Source organism: Oncorhynchus kisutch, unplaced genomic scaffold (genome assembly GCF_002021735.2).
Source record: "Oncorhynchus kisutch isolate 150728-3 unplaced genomic scaffold, Okis_V2 Okis03b-Okis08b_hom, whole genome shotgun sequence".
Classification (NCBI taxonomy): Eukaryota; Metazoa; Chordata; class Actinopteri; order Salmoniformes; family Salmonidae; genus Oncorhynchus; species Oncorhynchus kisutch.
The window spans coordinates 12,651,442-12,678,845 of NW_022261980.1; the positions used below are offsets into that span (position 1 = coordinate 12,651,442).

At 49.4% G+C, this 27,404-nt stretch overlaps 1 protein-coding gene across 3 annotated transcripts; it reads right to left on the reverse strand.

The window, feature by feature from the left end:
- Positions 1–3,153: 3,153 nt before the first annotated feature.
- Positions 3,154–27,187, reverse strand: LOC116359649 (E3 ubiquitin-protein ligase arih1). Of its 3 annotated transcripts, none has more exons than XM_031812785.1 (14): positions 26,662–27,124; positions 25,533–25,600; positions 24,974–25,118; positions 24,412–24,504; positions 24,024–24,079; positions 22,951–23,017; positions 22,583–22,689; positions 22,280–22,322; positions 21,324–21,395; positions 20,892–21,022; positions 18,620–18,677; positions 8,168–8,458; positions 7,455–7,567; positions 3,154–6,711 (listed from the first exon to the last, which is right to left on the reverse strand). In XM_031812785.1, exons 1-14 carry the CDS (start codon positions 26,935–26,937, stop codon positions 6,627–6,629), a joined length of 1,605 nt encoding a protein of 534 aa, XP_031668645.1. In that variant the 5' UTR covers positions 26,938–27,124; the 3' UTR covers positions 3,154–6,626. The 3 variants fall into 3 exon arrangements, with proteins under 3 accessions (XP_031668645.1, XP_031668646.1, XP_031668647.1); XM_031812786.1 differs by having other exon boundaries at positions 5,326–6,711; positions 8,168–8,428; positions 18,614–18,677; positions 26,662–27,187; XM_031812787.1 differs by having other exon boundaries at positions 5,331–6,711; positions 8,168–8,428; positions 26,662–27,121.
- Between the last annotated feature and the right edge of the window lie 217 nt (positions 27,188–27,404).

Sequence of the window (27,404 nt, forward strand, 5' to 3'; positions counted from 1 at the left end):
TCTCTGTTTAGTGAGTCCTCCAGATCAGAGGCAGTAGGGATGACCAGGGATGTTCTCTGTTTAGTGAGTCCTCCAGATCAGAGGCAGTAGGGATGACCAGGGATGTTCTCTGTTTAGTGAGTCCTCCAGATCAGAGACAGTAGGGATGACCAGGGATGTTCTCTGTTTAGTCAGTCCGCCAGATCAGAGACAGTAGGGATGACCAGGGATGTTCTCTGTTTAGTGAGTCCTCCAGATCAGAGGCTAGCAGGGATGATCAGGGATGTTCTCTGTTTAGTGAGTCCTCCAGATCAGAGACAGGAGGGATGACCAGGGATGTTCTCTGTTTAGTGAGTCCTCCAGATCAGAGGCTAGTAGGGATGACCAGGGATGTTCTCTGTTTAGTGAGTCCTCCAGATCAGAGGCAGTAGGGATGACCAGGGATGTTCTCTGTTTAGTGAGTCCTCCAGATCAGAGACAGTAGGGATGACCAGGGATGTTCTCTGTTTAGTGAGTCCTCCAGATCAGAGGCTAGTAGGGATGACCAGGGATGTTCTCTGTTTAGTGAGTCCTCCAGATCAGAGGCAGTAGGGATGACCAGGGATGTTCTCTGTTTAGTGAGTCCTCCAGATCAGAGGCAGTAGGGATGACCAGGGATGTTCTCTGTTTAGTGAGTCCTCCAGATCAGAGGCAGTAGGGATGACCAGGGATGTTCTCTGTTTAGTGAGTCCTCCAGATCAGAGACAGTAGGGATGACCAGGGATGTTCTCTGTTTAGTGAGTCCTCCAGATCAGAGACAGTAGGGATGATCAGGGATGTTCTCTGTTTAGTGAGTCCTCCAGATCAGAGACAGTAGGGATGATCAGGGATGTTCTCTGTTTAGGGAGTCCTCCAGATCAGAGACAGTAGGGATGACCAGGGATGTTCTCTGTTTAGTGAGTCCTCCAGATCAGAGACATGAGGGATGACCAGGGATGTTCTCTGTTTAGTGAGTCCTCCAGATCAGAGACAGTAGGGATGACCAGGGATGTTCTCTGTTTAGTGAGTCCTCCAGATCAGAGGCTAGTAGGGATGATCAGGGATGTTCTCTGTTTAGTGAGTCCTCCAGATCAGAGACAGTAGGGATGACCAGGGATGTTCTCTGTTTAGTGAGTCCTCCAGACCAGAGGCTAGTAGGGATGACCAGGGATGTTCTTTTGATAAGTGTGTGATTTTTGACCATTTTGCATTCAAAATGTATAACAAGTACTTTTGGGTGTCAGGGAAAATGTATGGAGTAAAAAGTACATTATTTTCCTTCAGGAATGTAGTGAAGTAAAAGTAGACAAAAATATAAAAATAGTAAAGTACAGATACCCCCAAAAAACTACTTAAGGAAAAATACATTAAAGTACTACTTATGTACTTCACACCACTGCAAGTAATACAGGTCAAGACAGATGATGCATGTATCAACAGTCCAGACCCAAAAAATAATCTTGGTTAGAGCGCCAGCACACCAAACTATTAAGTTTGACCTACTTGTGATGCTGTAGGTCTATGAGTCTATGAATGGTGCATTCGGAAAGTATTCAGACCCCTTGACTTTTTCCACATTTTGTTACATTACAGCCTTATTCTAAAATGAGTTTGTTCTTTTTGATCCAATCTACACACAATACCCCAAAATGACAAAGTAAAAACAGGATTTATAAATGTGTTAATTTATTATAAATAAAATATATTTTAAACTTTACATAAGTATTCAGACTATTTGCTATAGCATTGTTAAATTGAGCTCAGGTGCATCCTGTTTCGTTTGATAAACTTTGATGTTTTTACAACTTGGAGTTCACCTGTGGTAAATTAAATTGATTGGACATGATTTGGAAAGGCACACACCTGTCTATATAAAAAGGTCCCACAGTTGGCAGTGCATGTCAGAGCAAAAACCAAGCCATGAGGTGGAAGGAATTGCCCGTAGAGCTCAGAGACAGGATTGTGTTGAGGCACAGATCTGGGGAAGGGTAGCAAAAAATTTCTTCAGCTTTGAATGTCCCCAAGAACACAGTGGCCTCCATCATTCTTAAATGGAAGAAGTTTGGAACTACCAAGACACTTCCTAAAGCTGAGCAATCAGGGGAGAAGGGCCTTGGTCGGGGAGGTGACCAAGAATCTGATGGTTACTCTGACAGAGCTCCTCTGTGGAAATGGGATAACCTTCCAGAAGGACAACCATCTCTGTGGCCAGACGGAAGCCACTCCTCAGTAAAAGGCACATTACAGCCTGTTTGGCGTTTGCCAAAAGGCACCGAAAGGATTCAGACCTTGAGAAACAAGATTCTCTGCTCTGATAAAACCAAGATTGAACTATTTGGCCTGAATGCCAAGCATCACATCTGGATGAAACCTGGCACCATCCCTACGATGAAGAATGGTGGTGGTAGCATCATGCTGTGGAGATGCTTTTCAGCAGCAGGGACTGGGAGACTAGTCAGGATCGAGGGAAAGATGAACAGAGCAAAGTACAGAGAGATCCTTGATGAAGTCCTGAAGTCGGGACCTCAGACTGGGTCGAAGGTTCACCTTCCAACAGGACAGCAATCCTAAGCACACAGCCAAGACAATGCAGGAGTGGCTTCGGGGCAAGTCTCCGAATGTCCTTGAGTGACCTGGCCAGAGTCCGGACTTGAACCCGATCAAACATCTCTGGAGAGACCTAAAAATAGCTGTGCAGCGATGCTCCCCATCCAACCTGACAGAGCTAGAAAGGATCAGCAGAGAAGAATGGGAGAAACTCTCCAAATACAGGTGTGACAAGCTTGTAGCGTCATACCCAAGAAGACTGGAGGCTGTAATCGCTGCCAAAGGTGCTTCAACAAAGTACTAAGAAAAGGGTCTTAATACTTATTGTAAATGTGATTTCAGTTTATTTTTAATACATTTCTGAAAATGTCTAAAAACTAGTTTATCCTTTGTCATTATGGGGTATTGTGTATAGATTGAGGGGAGGAAAAACAATTGACTACATTTTATAAGGCTGTAATGTAACAAAATGTGGAAAAAGTCAAGGGGTCTGAATGCACTGTGTGTTTATGGGTCTATGATTTTTGATGCAGGTGGAATGTGAACAGGAGCCAAGTGTTCAAGCATTAATTATATTTGGTCTAAAGAAACAAAATCGTATAACAAAAATTCCTTTTGAATGACATTTATTTAAATAGGACATTTTGTTTGTAAGAATGGTTATAATACATGAAAGCAACTCTGTGTCTGAACTTCCCTTTTCACAGAAAGTATCAGAAACAAAGAGATAAAAAATAGTATTTTCAGATGATTCACACTTTGGTGAAAGAGAAATCTTTGTTTCCGTCTTGTCAGCCACATCAATGTCAAACGCCAGACTCTTGTATTTCTCGAGGGCTACAGTGCATTGAGAAATTCCAACAAACACTGGACTGAGGACAGCACTGTGACTAGTCCAGCCACTTCTCTGGGCTCGGGGTTGTCTCGTTTTGGACCTCGTAAGCTCGTATAAAACTGGAAAGTGTTATGAAGGTAAAATGGCATCATGTTACCATGTTGGTACAACCCAGGCTGCTTTCCAAATGACAACCTATCTCCTATAGGTGCTCCACTCCCCATTGGTCTGTGGTCAAAAGTAGTGCACTATATAGGGAATAGGGTGGCATTTCAGACTAGCAACCAGTGTAAACGCCACTCTCATAGTCTAGCCTAGATGCCAAAGCTTTACAACAACAGACATCTCAAAAACATCAGCGCTGCTTTATGCTCAGTCCTTATATATATTTTAAATGCAGTTGTCGGACAAGACTCGTTCCTTTTAAAGCCCACGAAGCAGTTTGTATAGCTCAACTGGATGGTGCTATCGAAAACAATACTCCTTTACACAACAGATAAAGAAAGGAGGAAGGGTTATGGGGTACGTCTTGTCAGCCAGGTCTGTCACAGTTCCTACTTCTTTAGGGGACTAGGACTAGGTCATGTAGTCATGCTGACTGACTCAAGTTTAAAACAGCCCTTTCAGGGAATGACATACCGCCTCCCAGGTTACCAAGGTGCCCTACCGCCTGCCAAGTTACCAAGGTGCCCTACCGCCTGCCAGGTTACCACGGTGCCCTACCGCCTCCCAGGTTACCACGGTGCCCTACCGCCTCCCAGGTTACCACGGTGCCCTACCGCCTCCCAGGTTACCACGGTGCCCTACCGCCTGCCAGGTTACCACGGTGCCCTACCGCCTCCCAGGTTACCACGGTGCCCTACCGCCTCCCAGGTTACCACGGTGCCCTACCGCCTCCCAGGTTACCACGGTGCCCTACCGCCTGCCAGGTTACCACGGTGCCCTACCGCCTGCCAGGTTACCACGGTGCCCTACCGCCTCCCAGGTTACCACGGTGCCTACCGCCTCCCAGGTTACCACGGTGCCCTACCGCCTCCCAGGTTACCAAGGTGCCCTACCGCCTGCCAGGTTACCAAGGTGCCCTACCGCCTCCCAGGTTACCACGGTGCCCTACCGCCTGCCAGGTTACCACGGTGCCCTACCGCCTCCCAGGTTACCACGGTGCCCTACCGCCTCCCAGGTTACCACGGTGCCCTACCGCCTCCCAGGTTACCACGGTGCCCTACCGCCTCCCAGGTTCCCACGGTGCCCTACCGCCTCCCAGGTTACCACGGTGCCCTACCGCCTGCCAGGGTACCACGGTGCCCTACCGCCTCCCAGGTTACCACGGTGCCCTACCGCCTCCCAGGTTACCACGGTGCCCTACCGCCTCCCAGGTTACCACCGTGCCCTACCGCCTGCCAGGTTACCACGGTGCCCTACCGCCTCCCAGGTTACCACGGTGCCCTACCGCCTCCCAGGTTACCACGGTGCCCTACCGCCTCCCAGGTTACCACGGTGCCCTACCGCCTCCCAGGTTACCACGGTGCCCTACCGCCTCCCAGGTTCCCACGGTGCCCTACCGCCTCCCAGGGTACCACGGTGCCCTACCGCCTGCCAGGGTACCACGGTGCCCTACCGCCTCCCAGGTTACCACGGTGCCCTACCGCCTCCCAGGTTACCACGGTGCCCTACCGCCTCCCATGTTACCACCGTGCCCTACCGCCTGCCAGGTTACCACGGTGCCCTACCGCCTGCCAGGTTACCACGGTGCCCTACCGCCTCCCAGGTTACCACGGTGCCCTACCGCCTCCCAGGTTACCACGGTGCCCTACCGCCTCCCAGGTTACCACGGTGCCCTACCGCCTCCCAGGTTACCACGGTGCCCTACCACCTCCCAGGTTACCACGGTGCCCTACCGCCTCCCAGGTTACCAAGGTGCAAACAAAAAAACCATGAGGAAAAGCTCAAGTCTGAAAAAAGAAATACATTTGTTTATTTATTTTTTTAATGAGTGAATGTCACTCAATTTGGCTCTCATGAAACAGTTGGTAGTGTGTTATCTGGAAATTACAACTTCTAAGGAGAAACAGGAGGGGTGGTGATGGAAGAACAAGAGGTTAGGAGGGGGGGGGGGGGGTTAGAACAAACAGGACATTACCTTCATCCCAAACGGCACTCTATTCCCTATATAATGCATTACTATTGACCAGGGCCTACAGTGTACTATAGAGAGAATATGGAGCCACTTGGGACACAGCCAAGTCATTCTCTGTTCATTTCTCAAAACCCCCTCAGGTGCAATTAGCTGATAACCTCTGAAGGTTGCAAGGTCAATTCCAACTATGAATAAATCAATGTATTACCTGAACTACAGTCTGGCTTGCTGTTAAAAAGAAGATGGCTTGTTCTTTAGTCTCATTCTCTCACCTAATGCGATCCTTTTAGGTGGATTTTGTTTTTGTCAGAATTGCTTTCAAAAAGCTACTACAACCCGGTCAGAGTTTCATCGCTCGTTCAACAACTTCCAAACCCTCACAAAGAATACATTTTTCTTTTAAAGCAGGAGCGAACTTGTCTTCTACACAGCAACTATATTGAATATTTGAAAAAAAAAGAATAAATATTTTTCTAAAAAACAAAAACAAAAAGACAAATGAAAGAAAATGTCCACACTTGCTGTTCCATGCATATGCGTTATTTACAAACTGAAAAACACCTTTCCTTCTTTTTCCTGCACTCCCTATGGTCTTTTTTCCCTCCTGCCAACCCACATGGTTCAGCACCTTTACAATCAGCAAATCAACATTCAAAAAAACCCTACATGTGATCTAACCACATTTAATGAACATGGCTTGAACAGTTGGACTGTGTTGAACACAAACCCATGTCCCACACAAGGGGGTACTTTAAAAAGTAAACAGATAAAATAGATCACTGGGAAACTGAACAGTGGGGGGGGGGGGGGGGGGGGGGGTGATGATGTTACTATAGCGACCAATTGAGAGAAGCGGGGGGAGTTCTTTTTTTTTTGTCCTCACAATCCAATCTGCTACAAACAATACTGTTGTACGATTAATGTTTGAAATATTCTACTTTTTATTTTTATTTTTTTATTATTATTTTGATATAATTTATTTTAAACTTTTTCCATTAAACAAAACCCAAGAGGAGGAGAAAAAAAATGCAATATTGGGAAGATCAGCAACAACCTGCCCCCGTGGCATTGCATCAGCGCTCTAGTCTGTTTCTCTTTTAGTAAAGAGTCTTAATCTTCTATGTATTCCCAGAGGTCCTTCTCATAGCCCTCATGCACATGTTGCAGCAGCACCCGACGTCGACTCTCACAGTATCTGGAGGACAGGAAACAGGAAACAGTGAGGAGGAGAGGAAGGCTCATTTTAAAAATCAGTCTGGTCTCATTGTGATATTTTTTCATTTTACCTTTATTTAACTCAGCTGTACTTCCTGTCATAATAAACACATCTATACCAGGTATAGAACTCAGCTGTACTTCCTGTCATAATAAACACATCTATACCAGGTATAGAACTCAGCTGTACTTCCTGTCATAATAAACACATCTATACCAGGTATAGAACTCACCTGTACTTCCTGTCATAATAAACACATCTATACCAGGTATAGAACTCAGCTGTACTTCCTGTCATAATAAACACATCTATACCAGGTATAGAACTCAGCTGTACTTCCTGTCATAATAAACACATCTATACCAGGTATAGAACTCACCTGTACTTCCTGTCATAATAAACACATCTATACCAGGTATAGAACTCAGCTGTACTTCCTGTCATAATAAACACATCTATACCAGGTATAGAACTCAGCTGTACTTCCTGTCATAATAAACACATCTATACCAGGTATAGAACTCAGCTGTACTTCCTGTCATAATAAACACATCTATACCAGGTATAGAACTCAGCTGTACTTCCTGTCATAATAAACACATCTATACCAGGTATAGAACTCAGCTGTACTTCCTGTCATAATAAACACATCTATACCAGGTATAGAAGTCAGCTGTACTTCCTGTCATAATAAACACATCTATACCAGGTATAGAACTCACCTGTACTTGTCCTGTACTTTCTGTTTGATGTCCTGCAGAGAGTCCTGGGAGATGTCCCGCTCCAGATATCCAGACAGAACCTCCGTAGCGTTCTCCAAGTCAGCCTGATTGTTCTAAAAGAGGACCGCTTGGGTTCAGTCATAGTATATACACTGAATGTACAAAACATTAGGAACACCTGCTCTTTCTGTGACAGGCTGACCAGGCGAAAGATTGTCAGTGTAGATGAAGGGGAGTAGTCAGGTTAAAGAAGGATTTTTAAGACTTGAGACATGGATTGTGTGTATGTGTGCAATTGAGTGTGAATGAGAAATACTAAATATGTACGTGCCTTTGAACGGGGTATGGTAGTAGGTGCCATGCGCACCAGTTTGAGTGTGTCAAGAACTGCAATGCTGCTGGGTTTCGTAAACTCCGTGTATAGTATAGGGCCACTACTTTAGAGAGGAGACCTTGACTTGTAGCCATCACTTCTCTACCCCCCCCTCCCTTCTCTACCCCCCCTCTCCCTTCTCTACCCCCCCCCCTCCCTTCTCTACCCCCCATCTCCCTTCTCCACCCCCCCCCCCTCTCCCTTCTCTACCCCCCATCTCCCTTCTCCACCCCCCATCTCCCTTCAGTCCCATCTTTGAGGTGAGGGAGGGTAGAGGTTGTTCTTTTTCAGGTAGAAGGGTTTGGGTAGAAGGGTTAGGACTCTAGCTGTGAAAAGTTACCTCAAAGATGATGGACTGGTTGTTCTTCTTGAGGTAGAAGGCGAAGACGTAGGTGAACATGAGAGTGGAGCGACACTGACACAGCACGTCCACAGCCTTCTTCAGGAACTGCACCTCGATCCAGGACATGTTGTGATGCTGCATCTCCTCCATCTTGGCCTTGACCCCAGCGTACAGCTTGTGCTCGAAGCGCAGTGACTGCATGTGGTTCATGTAACGGTTGCAGTAGAACAGGTACCTCTGCAGGGCTGCCCTGGACCGCTGGATGAGGAGGAGGGACAACGCCTGGCACTTAAAATTAGAACAATCATCAAGCCTGGGTGAATATGTTTATCATTATACATGCTTGTCATCACTAGTATAACCACTACTAGCATAACCACCGCTACTAGCATAACCACCGCCACCACCACCGCTACTAGCATAACCACCGCCACTAGCATAACCACCGCTACTAGCATAACCACCGCCACTAGCATAACCACCGCCACCACCACCGCTACTAGCATAACCACCGCCACTAGCATAACCACCGCTACTAGCATAACCACCGCCACCACCACCGCTACTAGCATAACCACCGCCACCACCACTGCTACTAGCATAACCACCGCTACTAGCATAACCACTGCCACCACCACTGCTACTAGCATAACCACCACCACCACTAGCATAACCACTAGCATAACCACCGCCACTAGCATAACCACCGCTACTAGCATAACCACCGCCACTAGCATAACCACCGCCAATAGCATAACCACCGCTACTAGCATAACCATCGCCACTAGCATAACCACTGCCACCACCACTGCTACTAGCATAACCGCCACCACCACTAGCATAACCAACTCTACTAGCATAACCACCACCACCACTAGCATAACCAACTCTACTAGCATAACAACCGCTACTAGCATAACCACCGCCACTAGCATAACCACTGCCACCACCGCTACTAGCATAACCACCGCTACTAGCATAACCACCGCCACTAGCATAACCACCACCACCGCTACTAGCATAACCACCGCTACTAGCATAACCACCGCTACTAGCATAACCACCACTACTAGCATAACCACCGCCACTAGCATAACCACTGCCACCACCACTGCTACTAGCATAACCGCCACCACCACTAGCATAACCAACTCTACTAGCATAACCACCGCTACTAGCATAACCACCACCACCGCTACTAGCATAACCGCCACCACCACCGCTACTAGCATAACCACCGCCACCACCGCTACAGGCATAACCACCGCTACTAGCATAACCACCGCCGCCACCGCTACTAGCATAACCGCCACCAACACTAGCATAACCACCGCCACCACCGCTACAGGCATAATCACCGCCACCACTAGCATAACCACCGCTACTAGCATAACCACCGCCACAGGCATAACCACCGCCGCCACCGCTACTAGCATAACCACCGCCACTAGCATAACCACCGCCACCACAGCTACAGGCATAACCACCGCTACTAGCATAACCACCGCCACCACCGCTACTAGCATAACCACCGCCACTAGCATAACCACCGCCACTAGCATAACCACCGCCACCACCGCTACTAGCATAACCACCGCCACCACCGCCACTAGCATAACCACCGCCACCACCGCCACTAGCATAACCACCGCCACCACCGCTACTAGCATAACCACTGCCACCACCGCCACTAGCATAACCACCGCTACTAGCATAACCACCGCCACCACCGCTACTAGCATAACCACCCCTACTAGCATAACCACCGCCACCACCGCTAGCAGCACAACAACCACCACCACCACTAGCAGCACAACCACCACCACCACTAGCAGCACAACAACCACCACCACTAGCAGCCAACCACCACCACCACTAGCAGCACACTCACCCACCCACCACCACCACTAGCAGCACACCCACCCACCACCACTAGCAGCACACCCACCCACCCACAACTAGCAGCACACCCACCCACCCACCTCTAGCAGCACACCCACCCACCCACCTCTAGCAGCACACACACCCACCCACCCACCTCTAGCAGCACACCCACCCACCACCACTAGCAGCACACCCACCCACCCACAACTAGCAGCACACCCACCACTAGCAGCACACCCACCCACCCACCACTAGCAGCACACCCACCCACCCACCACTAGCAGCACACCCACCCACCCACCACTAGCAGCACACCCACCACTAGCAGCACACCCACCACTAGCAGTACACCCACCACCAGCAGCACACCCACCCACCACCACTAGCAGCACACCCCACCCACCACCACTAGCAGCACACCCACCCACCACCACTAGCAGCACACCCACCCACCCACCACCAGCAGCACACCCACCACCACTAGCAGCACACCCACCACCAGCAGCACACCCAGCCACCACCACTAGCATAACCACCACCACCACCGCTACTAGCATAACCACTGCCACCACCGCTACTAGCATAACCACCCCTACTAGCATAACCACCGCCACCACCGCTAGCAGCACAACAACCACCACCACTAGCAGCCAACCACCACCACCACTAGCAGCACACCCACCCACCACCACTAGCAGCACACCCACCCACCACCACCACTAGCAGCACACCCACCCACCACCACCACTAGCAGCACACCCACCCACCACCACTAGCAGCACACCCACCACTAGCAGCACACCCATCCACCTACCACTAGCAGCACACCCACCCACCACCACTAGCAGCACACCCACCCACCCACCACTAGCAGCACACCCATCCACCCACCACTAGCAGCACACCCATCCACCCACCCACCACCACACCCACCCACCCACCACTAGCAGCACACCCACCCACCCACCACTAGCAGCACACCCACCACTAGCAGTACACCCACCACTAGCAGTACACCCACCACCAGCAGCACACCCACCCACCACCACTAGCAGCACACCCACCCACCACCACTAGCAGCACACCCACCCACCACCACTAGCAGCACACCCACCCACCACCACTACCAGCACACCCACCCACCACCACTAGCAGCACACCCACCACCAGCAGCACACCCACCCACCACTAGCAGCACACCCACCAACCCACCACCACTAGCAGCACACCCACCACCAGCAGCACACCCACCCACCACCACTAGCAGCACACCCACCCACCCACCACTAGCAGCACACCCACCCACCCACCACTAGCAGCACACCCACCCACCCACCTCTAGCAGCACACCCACCCACCTCTAGCAGCACACACACCCACCCACCCACCTCTAGCAGCACACACACCACTAGCAGCACACCCACCCACCACCACTAGCAGCACACCCACCCACCCACAACTAGCAGCACACCTACCACCACTAGCAGCACACCCCACCCACCACTAGCAGCACACCCACCCACCCACCACTAGCAGCACACCCACCCACCCACCACTAGCAGCACACCCACCCACCCACCACTAGCAGCACACCCACCCACCCACCACTAGCAGCACACCCACCCACCACCACTAGCAGCACACCCACCCACCCACCACTAGCAGCACACCCACCCACCCACCACTAGCAGCACACCCACCCACCCACAACTAGCAGCACACCCACAACTAGCAGCACACCCACCCACCCACCACTAGCAGCACACCCACCCACCCACCAATAGCAGCACACCCACCCACCCACCCACCACTAGCAGCACACCCACCACTAGCAGCACACCCACCACTAGCAGTACACCCACCACCAGCAGCACACCCACCCACCACCACTAGCAGCACACCCACCCACCACCACTAGCAGCACACCCACCCACCACCACTAGCAACACTCCCACCCACCACCACTAGCAGCACACCCACCCACCCACCACCAGCAGCACACCCACCCACCACTAGCAGCACACTCACCAACCCACCACCACTAGCAGCACACTCACCAACCCACCACCACTAGCAGCACACCCACCACCAGCAGCACACCCACCCACCACCACTTGCAGCACACCCACCCACCCACCACTAGCAGCACACCCACCCACCCACCACTAGCAGCACACCCACCCACCCACCTCTAGCAGCACACCCACCCACCCACCTCTAGCAGCACACCCACCCACCCACCTCTAGCAGCACACACACCCACCCACCCACCTCTAGCAGCACACAAACCCACCCACCCACCTCTAGCAGCACACACACCCACCCACCCACCTCTAGCAGCACACCCACCCACCCACCACTAGCAGCACACCCACCACCAGCAGCACACCCACCCACCACTAGCAGCACACCCACCAACCCACCACCACTAGCAGCACACCCACCCACCACCACTAGCAGCACACCCACCCACCCACCACTAGCAGCACACCCACCCACCCACCACTAGCAGCACACCCACCCACCCACCGCTAGCAGCACACCCACCCACCCACCTCTAGCAGCACACACACCCACCCACCCACCTCTAGCAGCACACACACCCACCCACCCACCTCTAGCAGCACACACACCACTAGCAGCACACCCACCCACCCACAACTAGCAGCACACCCACCACCACTAGCAGCACAATAACCACCACCACTAGCAGCACACCCACCCACCACTAGCAGCACACCCACACCCACCCACCACTAGCAGCACACCCACCCACCACTAGCAGTACACCCACCACCAGCAGCACACCCACCCACCACCACTAGCAGCACACCCACCCACCACTAGCAGCACACCCACCCCCAGCAGCACACCCACCCACCACCACTAGCAGCACACCCACCCACCACCACTAGCAGCACACCCACCCACCCACCCACCACTAGCAGCACACCCACCACTAGCAGCACACCCACCACTAGCAGTACACCCACCACTAGCAGCACACCCACCCACCCACCCACCACCACTAGCAGCACACCCACCCACCACCACTAGCAGCACACCCACCCACCACCACTAGCAACACTCCCACCCACCACCACTAGCAGCACACCCACCCACCCACCACTAGCAGCACACCCACCCACCACTAGCAGCACACTCACCAACCCACCACCACTAGCAGCACACCCACCACCAGCAGCACACCCACCCACCACCACTTGCAGCACACCCACCCACCCACCACTAGCAGCACACCCACCCACCCACCACTAGCAGCACACCCACCCACCCACCTCTAGCAGCACACCCACCCACCCACCTCTAGCAGCACACACACCCACCCACCCACCTCTAGCAGCACACAAACCCACCCACCCACCTCTAGCAGCACACACACCCACCCACCCACCTCTAGCAGCACACCCACCCACCCACCACTAGCAGCACACCCACCACCAGCAGCACACCCACCCACCACTAGCAGCACACCCACCAACCCACCACCACTAGCAGCACACCCACCACCAGCAGCACACCCACCCACCACCACTAGCAGCACACCCACCCACCCACCACTAGCAGCACACCCACCCACCCACCACTAGCAGCACACCCACCCACCCACCGCTAGCAGCACACCCACCCACCCACCTCTAGCAGCACACACACCCACCCACCCACCTCTAGCAGCACACACACCCACCCACCCACCTCTAGCAGCACACACACCACTAGCAGCACACCCACCCACCCACAACTAGCAGCACACCCACCACCACTAGCAGCACAATAACCACCACCACTAGCAGCACACCCACCCACCACTAGCAGCACACCCACACCCACCCACCACTAGCAGCACACCCACCCACCACTAGCAGTACACCCACCACCAGCAGCACACCCACCACCACTAGCAGCACACCCACCCACCACTAGCAGCACACCCACCCCCAGCAGCACACCCACCCACCACCACTAGCAGCACACCCACCCACCACCACTAGCAGCACACCCACCCACCCACCCACCACTAGCAGCACACCCACCACTAGCAGCACACCCACCACTAGCAGTACACCCACCACTAGCAGCACACCCACCCACCCACCCACCACCACTAGCAGCACACCCACCCACCCACCCCTAGCAGCACACCCACCCACCACTAGCAGCACACCCACCCACCCACCCACCACTAGCAGCACACCCACCCACCCACCACTAGCAGCACACCCACCCACCCACCACTAGCAGCACACCCACCCACCACCACTAGCAGCACACCCACCAACCACCACTAGCAGCACACCCACCCACCACTAGTACACCATAACTGGCATCACTAGCACACCCAAAACTAGTAGCACAACCACCACTAGAACACCATAACTAGCAGCACCACCACCACTAGCACACAATAACTAGCAGCACCACCACCACTAGAACACAGTAACTAGCACAGCAGACAGTTGAAGTCTTAAGTTTACATACACTTAGGTTGGAGTCAATAAAACTCGTTTTTCAACCACTCCACAAATTTCTGGCAAGTCTGTTAAGAAATCTACTGTGTGCCTGACAAGTAATTTTTCCAACAGTTGTTTACAGACACATTATTTCACTTCACTGTATCACAATTCCAGTGGGTCAGAAGTTTACATACACTAAGTTGACTGACTTTAAACAGCTTGGAAAATTCCAGAAAATGTTCCGGCTTTAGAAGCTTCTGATAGGCTAATTGACATCATTTGAGTCAATTGGAGGTGTACTTGTGGATTTATTTCAAGGCCTACCTTCAAACTCAGTGCTTTGCTTGACATCATGGGAAAATCAAAATAAATCAGCCAAGACCTCATAAAATAATATCAGCCAAGACCTCATAAAATAATATCAGCCAAGATCTCCACAAGTCTGATTCATCCTTGGGAACAATTTCCAAACACCTTAAGGTGCCACGTTCATCTGTACAAACAATAGTACAAAAGTATAAACACCATGGGACCACTCAGCCGTCATAGTGCTCAGGAAGGAGACGCGTTCTGTCTCCTAGAGATGAACGTACTTTGGTGCGAAACATGCAAATCAATCCCAGAACAACAGCAAAGGACCTTGTGAAGATGCTGGAAGAAACAGGTACAAAAGTATTTATATCCACAGTAAAACGAGTCCTATATCGACATAACCTGAAAGTCCACTCAGCAAGGAAGAAGCCACTGCTCCAAAATCACCACTATAAAAAAAGCCAGACTACGGTTTGCAACTGCACATGGGGACAAAGACCGCACTTTTTGGAGAAATGTCCTCTGGTCTGATGAAACAAAATAGAACTGTTTGGCCATAATGACCATTGTTTTGTTTGGAGGAAAAAGGGGAGGCTTGCTAGCTGAAAAACACCAACCGTGAAGCACAGGGGTGGCAATATCATATTGTGGGGGTGCTTTGCTGCAGGAGGGACTGGTGCACTTCACACAATAGATGGCATCATGAGGCAGGAAAATTATTTGGATATATTGAAGCAACATCTCAAGACATCAGTCAGGAAGTTAAAGCTTGGGTCTTCCAAATGGACAATGATCCCAAGCATACTTCCAAAGCTGTGGCAAAATGGCTTAAGGACAACAAAGTCAAGGTATTGGAGTGGCCATCACAAAGCCCTGACCTCAATCCTATAGAAAATGTGTGGGCAGAACTGAAAAAGTGTGTGCGAGCAAGGAGGTCTACAAGCCTGACTTAAGTGTTCATTCAGTATTGTTGTAATTGTCATTATAAAAAAAAAACGGTATCGGCTTTTTTTGGTCCTCCAATAATCGGTGTTGAAAAATCATAATCGGTTGACCTCTAATGTAAACGTCCGACTTCAACTGTAACTAGCCCACCCACCACTAGTATAACCACTAGCCCACCCACCACTAGTATAACCACTAGCCCACCCACCACTAGTATAACCACTAGCCCACCCACCACTAGTATAACCACTAGCCCACCCACCACTAGCCCACGCACCCCCCACTAGTATAACCACTAGCCCACCCACCACTACAAGTATAACCACTAGCCCACCCACCCACCACTACAAGTATAACCACTAGCCCACCCACCCACCACTAGCCCACCCATCCACCACTACAAGTATAACCACTAGCCCACCCACCCACCACTACAAGTATAACCACTAGCCCACCCACCCACCACTACAAGTATAACCACTAGCCCACCCACCCACCACTAGCCCACCACCACTACAAGTATAACCACTAGCCCACCCACCCACCCACCACTAGCCCACCAACCACTACAAGTATAACCACTAGCTCACCCACCCACCACCAGCCCACCCACCACTACAAGTATAACCACTAGCTCACCCACCCACCACCAGCCCACCCACCACTACAAGTATAACCACTAGCCCACCCACCACTACTAGTATAACCACTAGCCCACCCACCCACCACTAGTATAACCACTAGCACAACCCCCCCCCCCCCCCACTAGCACAACCACCACCAGTACCCAATAACAGCCATAACCACCAGTACCCCCATAACAGGCATAACCACCAGTACGCCATCACAGGCATAACCACCAGTACCCCATAACAGGCATAACCACCAGTATGCCATAACAGGCATAACCACCAGTATGCCATAACCACCAGTACCCCATAACAGGCATAACCACCAGTATGCAATAACCACCAGTACCCCATAACAGGCATAACCACCAGTATGCAATAACCACCAGTACCCCATAACAGGCATAACCACCAGTATCCAATAACAGGCATAACCACCAGTACCCAATAACAGGCATAACCACCAGTACCCAATAACAGGCATCACCACCAGTATGCCATAACCACCAGTATGCCATAACAGGCATAACCACCAGTATGCCATAACCACCAGTACCCCATATCAGGCATAACAACCAGTATGCCATAACCACCAGTACGCCATAACAGGCATAACAACCAGTACCCCATAACAGGCATAACCACCAGTATGCCATAACCACCAGTATGCCATAAACAACCGGTACCCAATAACAGGCATAACCAACATTATAAACTGGGTGGTTCGAGCCCTGAATGCTGATTGGCTGACAGCCGTGGTCTACTACAGGTTACGTTGGTAACCCATTTATAATAGCAATAAGGCACCTCGGGGGTGAGGTATAGTGCCAATATACCACGGCTAAGGGCTGTGTCCAGGCACTCGCGTTGCATTATGCCTATGGACAGTCCCTAGCCGTGGTATATTAGCCATATACCACACCCACTCTGGCCTTATTGCTTAAGTACACCATCACTAGCATAGCCACCACTAGTACACCATCAATAGCATAGCCACCACCACTAGCATAGCCACCACCACTAGCATAGCCACCACCACTAGCATAGCCACCACCACACTGTCACTAGCATAGCCATCACTACACCGTCACTAGCATAGCCACCACTAGTACACCATCACAAGCATAGCCACCACCACTAGCATAGCCACCACTACACCATCACTAGTATAGCCACCACCACACCATCACTAGCATAGCCACCACCACACCGTCACTAGCATAGCCACCACTAGTACACCATCACAAGCATAGCCACCACCACTAGCATAGCCACCACTACACCATCACTAGTATAGCCACCACCACACTGCCACCAGCATAGCCACCGTCACTAGCATAGCCACCACCACAGCCACTAGCATAGCCACCACCACACCGTCACTAGCATAACCACCACCACACCGTCACTAGCATAACCACCACTACACCGCCACCACTACTAGCATAGCCACCACCACTAGCATAGCCACCACTACACCGCCACCACTACACTGCCACCACTAGCATAGCCACCACTACACTGCCACCAGCATAGCCACCACTACACTGCCACCAGCATAGCCACCACTACACTGCCACCAGCATAGCCACCAGCATAGCCACCACTACACCGCCACCAGCATAGCCACCACTACACCGCCACCAGCATAGCCACCACTACACCGCCACCAGCATAGCCACCACTACACCGCCACCAGCATAGCCACCACTACACCGCCACCAGCATAGCCACCACTACACCGCCACCAGCATAGCCACCACTACACCACCACCAGCATAGCCACCACTAGCATAGCCACCACTACACCATCACTAGCATAGCCACCACTACACCACCACTAGCATAGCCACCACTACACCACCACTAGCATAGCCACCACTACACCACCACTAGCATAGCCACCACTACACCACCACTAGCATAGCCACCACTACACCGCCACTAGCATAGCCACCACTAGCATAGCCAACACTACACCACCACTAGCATAGCCACCACTAGTACACCACCACTAGCATAGCCACCACTAGTACACCACCACTAGCATAGCCACCACTAGCATAGCCACCACTACACCATCACTGAACTGTTGTGGGAATGAGGAAATATGTCATTATACATGATGGTCAACAAAGACCAGGACTGTGTTGTGATTCTAGTCTACAGTGAGGAACACTAAAGACACCATGACTCACTGTTACCTCTTGGGCGTCCCTCGCTGCCTTGGCATCATCCTCATTGTAGCGGTTGCAGTTGTACCTACAATAAACACAGAGCTAGGAATTAGTGAGAGGAGAAAAAAAACATTTTAGTCCCACAATATACACTGCTCAAAAAAATAAAGGGAACACTTAAACAACACAATGTAACTCCAAGTCAATCACACTTCTGTGAAATCAAACTGTCCACTTAGGAAGCAACACTGATTGACAATACACTTCACATGCTGTTGTGCAGATGGAATAGACAACAGGTGGAAATTATAGGCAATTAGGCATGACTCCCCCAATAAAGGACTGGTTCTGCAGGTGGTGACCACAGACCACATCTCAGTTCCTATGCTTCCTGGCTGATGTTTTAGTCACTTTTGAATGCTGGCGGTGCTTTGACTCTAGTGGTAGCATGAGACGGAGTCTACAACCCACACAAGTGGCTCAGGAAGTGCAGCTCATCAATGCGAGCTGTGGGAAGAAGGTTTGCTGTGTCTGTCAGCGTAGTGTCCAGAGCATGGAGGCGCTACCAGGAGACAGGCCAGTACATCAGGAGACGTGGAGGAGGCCGTAGGAGGGCAACAACCCAGCAGCAGGATCGCTACCTCCGCCTTTGTGCAAGGAGGAGCAGGAGGAGCACTGCCAGAGCCCTGCAAAATGACCTCCAGCAGGCCACAAATGTGCATGTGTCTGCTCAAACGGTCAGAAACAGACTCCATGAGGGTGGTATGAGGGCCCGACGTCCACAGGTGGGGGTTGTGCTTACAGCCCAACACCGTGCAGGACATTTGGCATTTGCCAGAGAATACCAAGATTGGCAAATTCGCCACTGGCGCCCTGTGCTCTTCACAGATGAAAGCAGGTTCACACTGAGCACATGTGACAGTCTGGAGATGCCGTGGAGAACGTTCTGCTGCCTGCAACATCCTCCAGCATGACCGGTTTGGCGGTGGGTCAGTCATGGTGTGGGGTGGCATTTCTTTGGGGGGCCGCACAGCCCTCCATGTGCTCGCCAGAGGTAGCCTGACTGCCATTAGGTACCGAGATGAGATCCTCAGACCCCTTGTGAGACCATATGCTGGTGTGGTTGGCCCTGGGTTCCTCCTAATGCAAGACAATGCTAGACCTCATGTGGCTGGAGGCCACACACACTACTGAGCCTCATTTTGACTTGTTTTAAAGACATTACATCAAAGTTGGATCAGCCTGTAGTGTGGTTTTCCACTTTAATTTTGAGTGTGACTCCAAATCCAGACCTCCATGGGTTGTTAAATTTGATTTCCATTGATAATTTGTGTCTGATTTTGTTATCAGCACATTCAACTATGTAAAGAAAAAAGTATTTAATAAGAATATTTCATTCATTCAGATCTAGGATGTGTTATTTTAGTGTTCCCTTTATTTTTTTGAGCAGTGTATATACATACATACATGCACACACACAGTTGAGGTCGCATACCCCCTAGCCTCTAACCCATACCCCCTAGCCTCTAACCCATACCCCCTAGCCTCTAACCCATAGCCCCTAGCCCATACCCCCTAGCCTCTAACCCATACCCCCTAGCCTCTAACCCATACCCCCTAGCCTCTAACCCATACCCCCTATCCTCTAACCCATACCCCCTAGCCTCTAACCCATACCCCCTAGCCTCTAACCCATACCCCCTAGCCTCTAACCCATAGCCCCTAGCCCATACCCCCTAGCCTCTAACCCATACCCCCTAGCCTCTAACCCATACCCCCTAGCCTCTAACCCCCCCCCCCGCTCCAACCTGTATGTGTCTTTCTGGGGTGTTGGGATAAAGCAGAAAGACAATAATGGAATCTAAAACGGATACTTCTGAATGTTGGCAGTGAGGTCATTAATCAACTTCCCCCCCCAGAGTCAGATGAACTCGCTGATACCCTTTTTATGTTTCTGTGGCCAGTATGAAGGAAGTTAGAGGTAGTTTCACAAGCTAATGCTAACTAGCATTAGCACAATCTTACTAGCATGATAGCATATTTTTTTATTTTTTTTACCTTTATTTAACCAGGCAAGTTAGTTAAGAACAAATTCTTATTTTCAATGACGGCCTAGGTACCGTGGGTTAACTGCCTGTTCAGGGGCAGAACGACAGATTTGTACCTTGTCAGCTCGGGGATTCAAACTTGCAACCTTCCGGTTACTAGTCCAACGCTCTAACCACTAGGCTACCCTGCCTCCCAGATACCCATTCCAGTAAAATAGCACTAGTCAGTAGGAGGTAGATCCCCCACCCACCAGGCAGAGCCGTGTGGTTCCCAGGGCCCCAGGCAGACCCAGCAGAACTCAGCCTTGCAGCTCTGGTTCCGACACACCATGTGGTTGCAGCCGCCGTCCTTCTCAATGGTCACGTGGCATTTGGGGCACTCCTGAGGGACAGATGGCCAAGCAGAGATGGGGGCTCAGTAACAGTCCATCGTTCGCACAGCGGCAGCACTATAGAGCTACATGTAAGAGCCAGTTTCCCTGACACAGATTAAGCCTAGAATATCCACCGAGAATGCTTTTTAGTCCAGGAATAAGGCTTAATCTGTGTCTGGGGGAAACCAGTCCTAAAATGCTTAAAGAGATACTCAAAATACAAATCTACCTGGTTTCGTGGGAAGGACACACAAGTGATCCATAAAATCAGACCAGGATTGTATTTAGAGCTAAGTCTTTTTTAAATACCCTTGTATTGGCTGCGATCCAGTTAGACGTCTCGCTGTCATCGTCACACTTCTTGATCCATTTCCTCAACCACTGAAAGATTACAACAAAGAGATTCAATACAACAAGTTCAAAGTCACCAATCTTCGTTTGATAATGTAACTATATTACAGTATAACTATGTTAATGTCAGGGGACCTCTGTCCCAAGCACACTTTACCATTAACCATGAATGTGTAGACTAGGGCCCAGTCTAGAACCAACCCATTGGTCACTAGTGGAGAACTGAAAGGATAAGCAATATGGTGACCATTCTACCTATCCTGGTAGAGGACAAGGTGAAGCTACCACCACCTATCCTATCAGGGGACAAAGTGAAGCTACCACCACCTATCCTGTCAGGGGACAAGGTGAAGCTACCACCTATCCTATCAGGGGACAAGGTGAAGCTACCACCACCTGTCAGGGGACAAGGTGAAGCTACCACCACCTATCCTGTCAGAGGACAAGGTGAAGCTACCACCACCTATCCTATCAGGGGACAAAGTGAAGCTACCACCACCTATCCTGTCAGGGGACAAGGTGAAGCTACCACCACCTATCCTATCAGGGGACAAGGTGAAGCTACCACCACCTGTCAGGGGACAAGGTGAAGCTACCACCACCTATCCTGTCAGAGGACAAGGTGAAGCTACCACCACCTATCCTATCAGGGGACAAGGTGAAGCTACCACCACCTATCCTATCAGGGGACAAGGTGAAGCTACCACCACCTATCCTGTCAGAGGACAAGGTGAAGCTACCACCACCTATCCTGGTAGAGGACAAGGTGAAGCTACCACCACCTATCCTATCAGATCTACAGTACATTAAATGTATATGGGGTAAGGGTTAGAGTTGTTTTTGTGGACTGCATCTGACCACTATTACATTACCACTGACAGGGAGGGTTGAATTTAGACTCCATTGTGACATACCTTACACTTGACGGGATCATGCCAGTTCTCGCCACAATTGAAGCTGCAAATGAATTGGGTTGAAATAAAGATCCACATGTAACCATTAAAATCAATGCCTTTTATTATATAGGATTCCATTTGTGTGACAACTGCAGGAGATATCATCATGCGTTTTGAGAACAGCGTGTTACTAAAAACCAAGACGTCTTCTGTGTGAGTATTAGTGGTAGATGGTCCTTTTACATACCAGAGAACGTGTGATGCACAAAAAACAAAACCAATAAGCAGGGAATGTAAGTCACAGTATGGCTCGTCTCTTACCAGAACTGACGGCCACATGTGCATCTCACAGGCTTAGCATCTGGGTACTGGACTTTGACTACGTGATGACAGTCTGGCGCTGGGCACCATTTTAACAGTCGATTGCACTGAGGACGAGAGGACAGGAGCATAAGAAGTGGGATACAAGCAGAAGGAATACATGCCAATCCTCCTCTTCTCCCAAACAAGCAAGATTATCTAACATCTGAAGAACAGATTCAATATTCTCACAGCTAGACTTACATGGAAAACGGCTACATTTTATTTTAGAGTACAGACATCTCCATATAAAGCACAAGATGCTGTGTGTGTGTGTGTGTGTATATGTATATATATATAAAATCAATGAAGAACATTACACATCTTACCTCTACAAAACTATTGGTAATCAAGTGTTGGTACTTCAACTTCACCTTGGACTCTGTGATCAGTCTCCTATAGGAAAATAATTTGGTTTTCAAAATGATAATTAAAATGTAGTGGATTTGAACAAATACAACAAAACAAAGAAATGTGATTTATAAACTCATCTGCTACTCTACATCTTCAACTCTCACGTGTAGAACTAGCAGCGTGTAGAACTAGCAGCGTGTAGAACTAGCAGCGTGTAGAACTAGCAGCGCGTAGAACTAGTAGTGCGTAGAACTAGCAGCGGGTAGAACTAGCAGCGGGTAGAACTAGCAGCGTGTAGAACTAGCAGCGTGTAGAACTAGCAGCGCGTAGAACTAGTAGCGCGTAGAACTAGCAGCACGTAGCACTAGCTTCGCGTAGAACTAGTAGCACGTAGAACTAGCAGCGCGTAGAACTAGCAGCGTGTAGAACTAGCACCGCGTGGAACTAGCAGCGCGTGGAACAAGCAGCGCGTAGAACTAGCAGCGCATAGAACAAGCAGCGCGTAGAACAAGCAGCGCGTAGAACAAGCAGCGCGTAGAACTAGCAGCGCGTAGAACTAGCAGAACTAGCAGCGTGTAGAACTAGCAGCGTGTAGAACTAGCAGCGTGTAGAACTAGCAGCGTGTAGAACTAGCAGCGGTGTAGAACTAGCAGCGTGTAGAACTAGCAGCGTGTAGAACTAGCAGCGCGTAGACTAGCAGCGCGTAGAACTAGCAGCGTGTAGAACTAGCAGCGGGTAGAACTAGCAGCGGGTAGAACTAGCAGCGTGTATGTAATGTTGAAACATAATAATAATAACTATAAAAGGCTTTACTGTCACAGAGCGGATAGATGCAGTGAAATGTGTTGTTTTTTTACAGAGTCCTCCATAGTAGGAAGGAGCCCCTGGAGCAAATCGGGGTTAAGTGTCTTGCTCAAGGGCACAGACAGATTTTTTATCTTGATGGCGCGGGTATTTCGAAACCAGCAACCTTTCAGTGACTGTCCCAACGCTGTAACCGCTAGTCTACCTGCTGTGGAATGTAAAGAGACAGCGACGTAACACTTACATGACTGTGTTGTCGTCCACCAATATATCACAGCTGTGAGCAGGGCAGGAAATTGTCTTTTTTTGTTTGTTTTTTAAGGAAAGAGAAAGGAAACATGGTGAGATTTTTTCACATCTCAACAAAAAGCCCAATGATTGCTTTTCCTGAGTCAGAATAAGAGTTTACAGTCCATGGTAACGATACATACATACATGCTGTGTGTATGAATGTATGTATGTATGAATAAGCGCTTGGTCAAAGGTCATTGTTTTAACGTTTTGTCTGTGCTATTGCATTGTTTTCTTCTTGACTACTTCCTGCTGACCTCTTGTCAGGCCCCACCCACCAAGGGTTTCTTACCGTAAGGCTCTTTTCTCTGGTTAAACAAACAGGTGTTTGTGGTGTTTACCTGTCCCATCCCCTCCTCAATGATTTTGGTAGTCAAGTAGTCACCCCAACACTGCATGCAGAACTTGTGTCCACACTCCAGGCCAGTGAAGTACTGTGGGAGAGGAAGATGAAGTTTCAGTCATAGAGGCTAGGGGGTTAGGGTAAGAGGCTAGGGGGTATGGGTTAGAGGCTAGGGGGTATGGGTTAGAGGCTAGGGGGTATGGGCTAGAGGCTAGGGGGTATGGGTTAGAGGCTAGGGGGTAAGGGTTAGAGGCTAGGGGGTATGGGTTAGAGGCTAGGGGGTAAGGGTTAGCGGCTAGGGGGTAAGGGTTAGCGGCTAGGGGGTAAGGGTTAGCGTGTTAGAGTCTAGGGGGTAAGGGTATGAGACTAGGGGGTAAGGGTTAGAGGCTAGGGGGTAAGGGTTAGAGGCTAGGGGGTGTCTCCCTTCATAATACTGACTGACTGAGTTTGGGTAGTTCAGGTAGGAGATCTGACTTGGCATGGCCTGATCCTTTCAGATGTACACTACTGCCTAGTGGATAGGGTGTTGTGCATCTCTCCCTTCAGAGTAGGGTACTGACCGAGTTTGGGTAGTTCAGGTAGCAGATCTGACAGGGAAGATCCTGAGCAGAGGACCTCGTGTTCATCAGCCGTGTCCTCGACTTCTTACTGGGGTTGATGACATGGCATTCCGAGAACAATTTGTCAAGGTTCCCATCAAAATATCTAGTGAGAGAAGACATGTCATCACTGGCTGGGAAACACGCTACTTTAATTGGCTGGTGTATTATTCACTAGAATAGGGTCTTTAGGTCATGCTAGAACAAACGGTTACATAGAAAGGCAATAAGTCATAGCCAAACTAGAGCACCAAGACAAAGGAGAAACTTGTGCCAGATCTCGGGACTTTTAACTATTGGACATATGAAGCATTAAAAAGGGTCTGCAGGGAAATTGGTAAACATACAATTAATTTGATCAATTCAATTTCCTTGTGTAATGCTGTCTATTCATATTTAATACCAGACCATATGGCCATTCAACAGACCACCTAACCTAACACAATGATGGCACTAATAGAGCCAAGATGATGACACTGTTTTTACAACAAATCATACAAGAGCCAATGTCACGACTAACCTTTCCATCAGTTTCTCTTTGTCCCAATTGAAGTGACTAAGAAGTATTCTTGTTATCGTTGCAGGGTTCTAGAGAAGAGTAACAAAAAATGAGGAGGCAAAAATACACATTTATATGGCCTCCGGGAAAGCTTCATAACCTGTATTAAAAGACAGCCACTCAACTAGCTATCTATTTAGCATTGGATTATAATACACTAACCGGTAACTAGCAGTACGGCCATGTCAGTTACACGGACAAAATAAGGCTATTATTGTTCAAAATGTGTCTAATAATAGAATTTATAAATAAATAAAAAATCTGCAATTCATTGCAGACAAACTCAGTGGCTGACAGAAGTGGGAATCAAGGTTCGGCCATGTTGTTTCAGGCGCACAGGCCTAAAAATCAGACAGTGGAAAGTAAAGATAGCAAAGTGAGCTAGTTGATAATCCAGGTGAAACTATGGACACACAGGGGGGGGCTGATAGGATTTCAACAAAAAACTAAATAGCTCAGTAACGTTAGCTACTTCGCCATTTTGATGCCATGATAGTAGACAAATACTGTTGATGACAGTGTTGTAATAGCTACGTTGTAGGCAACAGGGGAAATGACAAAGATGACTAGCCAAACTAGCTAGGTTTTCTGGCTGGGTCTAATAGTTATTATTATAATTTTTTTTTTTACTTCATCTTACTGTAGCTAGTTGGGTCAGCATCTTGGCAGAGTTGACAACTCACTTATATCTCGTTGAACCAGGCGCACTAGTCATTCAAGAGATATAACATGATGCTATTGGTTCGTTAGCTAACCTTAATTGACTAAACTAAAGAGAAAACATTGTCAGCTTCCCTACCAGACAGATACCATTCATTTAGTTAGCTGGTTAGCTAGAGTAACAGTTTGTTGAAATGAAAGTCGGAGTAATTTAGCTACAGTACCTAAACTAAGGTAACGTTACTAACGTTAGTTTGTAACTAGTTAGGTAAGGTTGGCTAACAAACAGGCTAACATACGTTGAGGCTTACAGTCACCTGCGATTGTTTGTGATGGACAGTAAACTAACTCGGTAAATAATTAGCTGTTTACGTTTTTACAATTTGCGGCCTACCGAGACCCAACATCCTCGGCCTTTCCTTCACCTCACCTGGATGACATCATTGACCTCCCTGATACACTCGACCATATGCTGAAGGATCTGTTCAGCAGTCAAAACCTCGAACCGATAATCCTCTTCGTCTTGACCGGGCCCTAGGCCACTGCCTCCGGTCTCCCCACATTCATCTCGTTCTCCACCGGCCACAACAGGATCATCCAACTCCACTTCCAGGGTGTCGTCTTCGGGATCCTCCTCGGCGCTGTCTTCGCTGCATTCCTCTTCCTCCTCGTCGAATTCATAATTGTACCCTTCGTCTGAGTCCATTACTCGGTTTAACTTGATATTGTGACAAGGTATGATACCAAACGCTAGATACTAGGATGTGTACAGGCCGCGACGAAAACAAGAGACGAAATATTTCGAAAGAGAAAAATATTTCCAGAGAGAGAGAGTAGCTACAACAACATGAGCGCAGCTGCCGCTGGACCAACAAAGAGATGCGGCGTCATACGGACCGACGCGTTACGTCAAAAAAATAATATAAGGAAAGGATTGTCCAGGCAAGAGATGTACAAACTCATCAAACTCATCAAAGATCACTGATATTTGTTGAAGACAGCAATGGAATGTTTTAACAAATGATTACACACATATATATATATATATATATATATATATATATATATATATATATATATATATATATATATATATATATATATATATATATAAGGCTGACATTCACCGTTGTATTGTTTTTTTCTCTAGTGAATTTGACCTTCTTTTAAATT

Excerpts from the sequence above, each read along its gene's own strand:
- LOC116359649 (XM_031812785.1), bottom strand. The coding sequence starts at position 26,937 with ATGGACTCAGACGAAGGGTACAATTATGAATTCGACGAGGAGGAAGAG. Across the intron at positions 21,396-22,279 it reads ATGATCCCGTCAAGTGTAAG|TGGTTGAGGAAATGGATCAA; the intron begins GTATGTCACAAT and ends GTAATCTTTCAG. Across the intron at positions 18,678-20,891 it reads GAACCACACGGCTCTGCCTG|GTACAACTGCAACCGCTACA; the intron begins GTGGGTGGGGGA and ends TGTTTATTGTAG.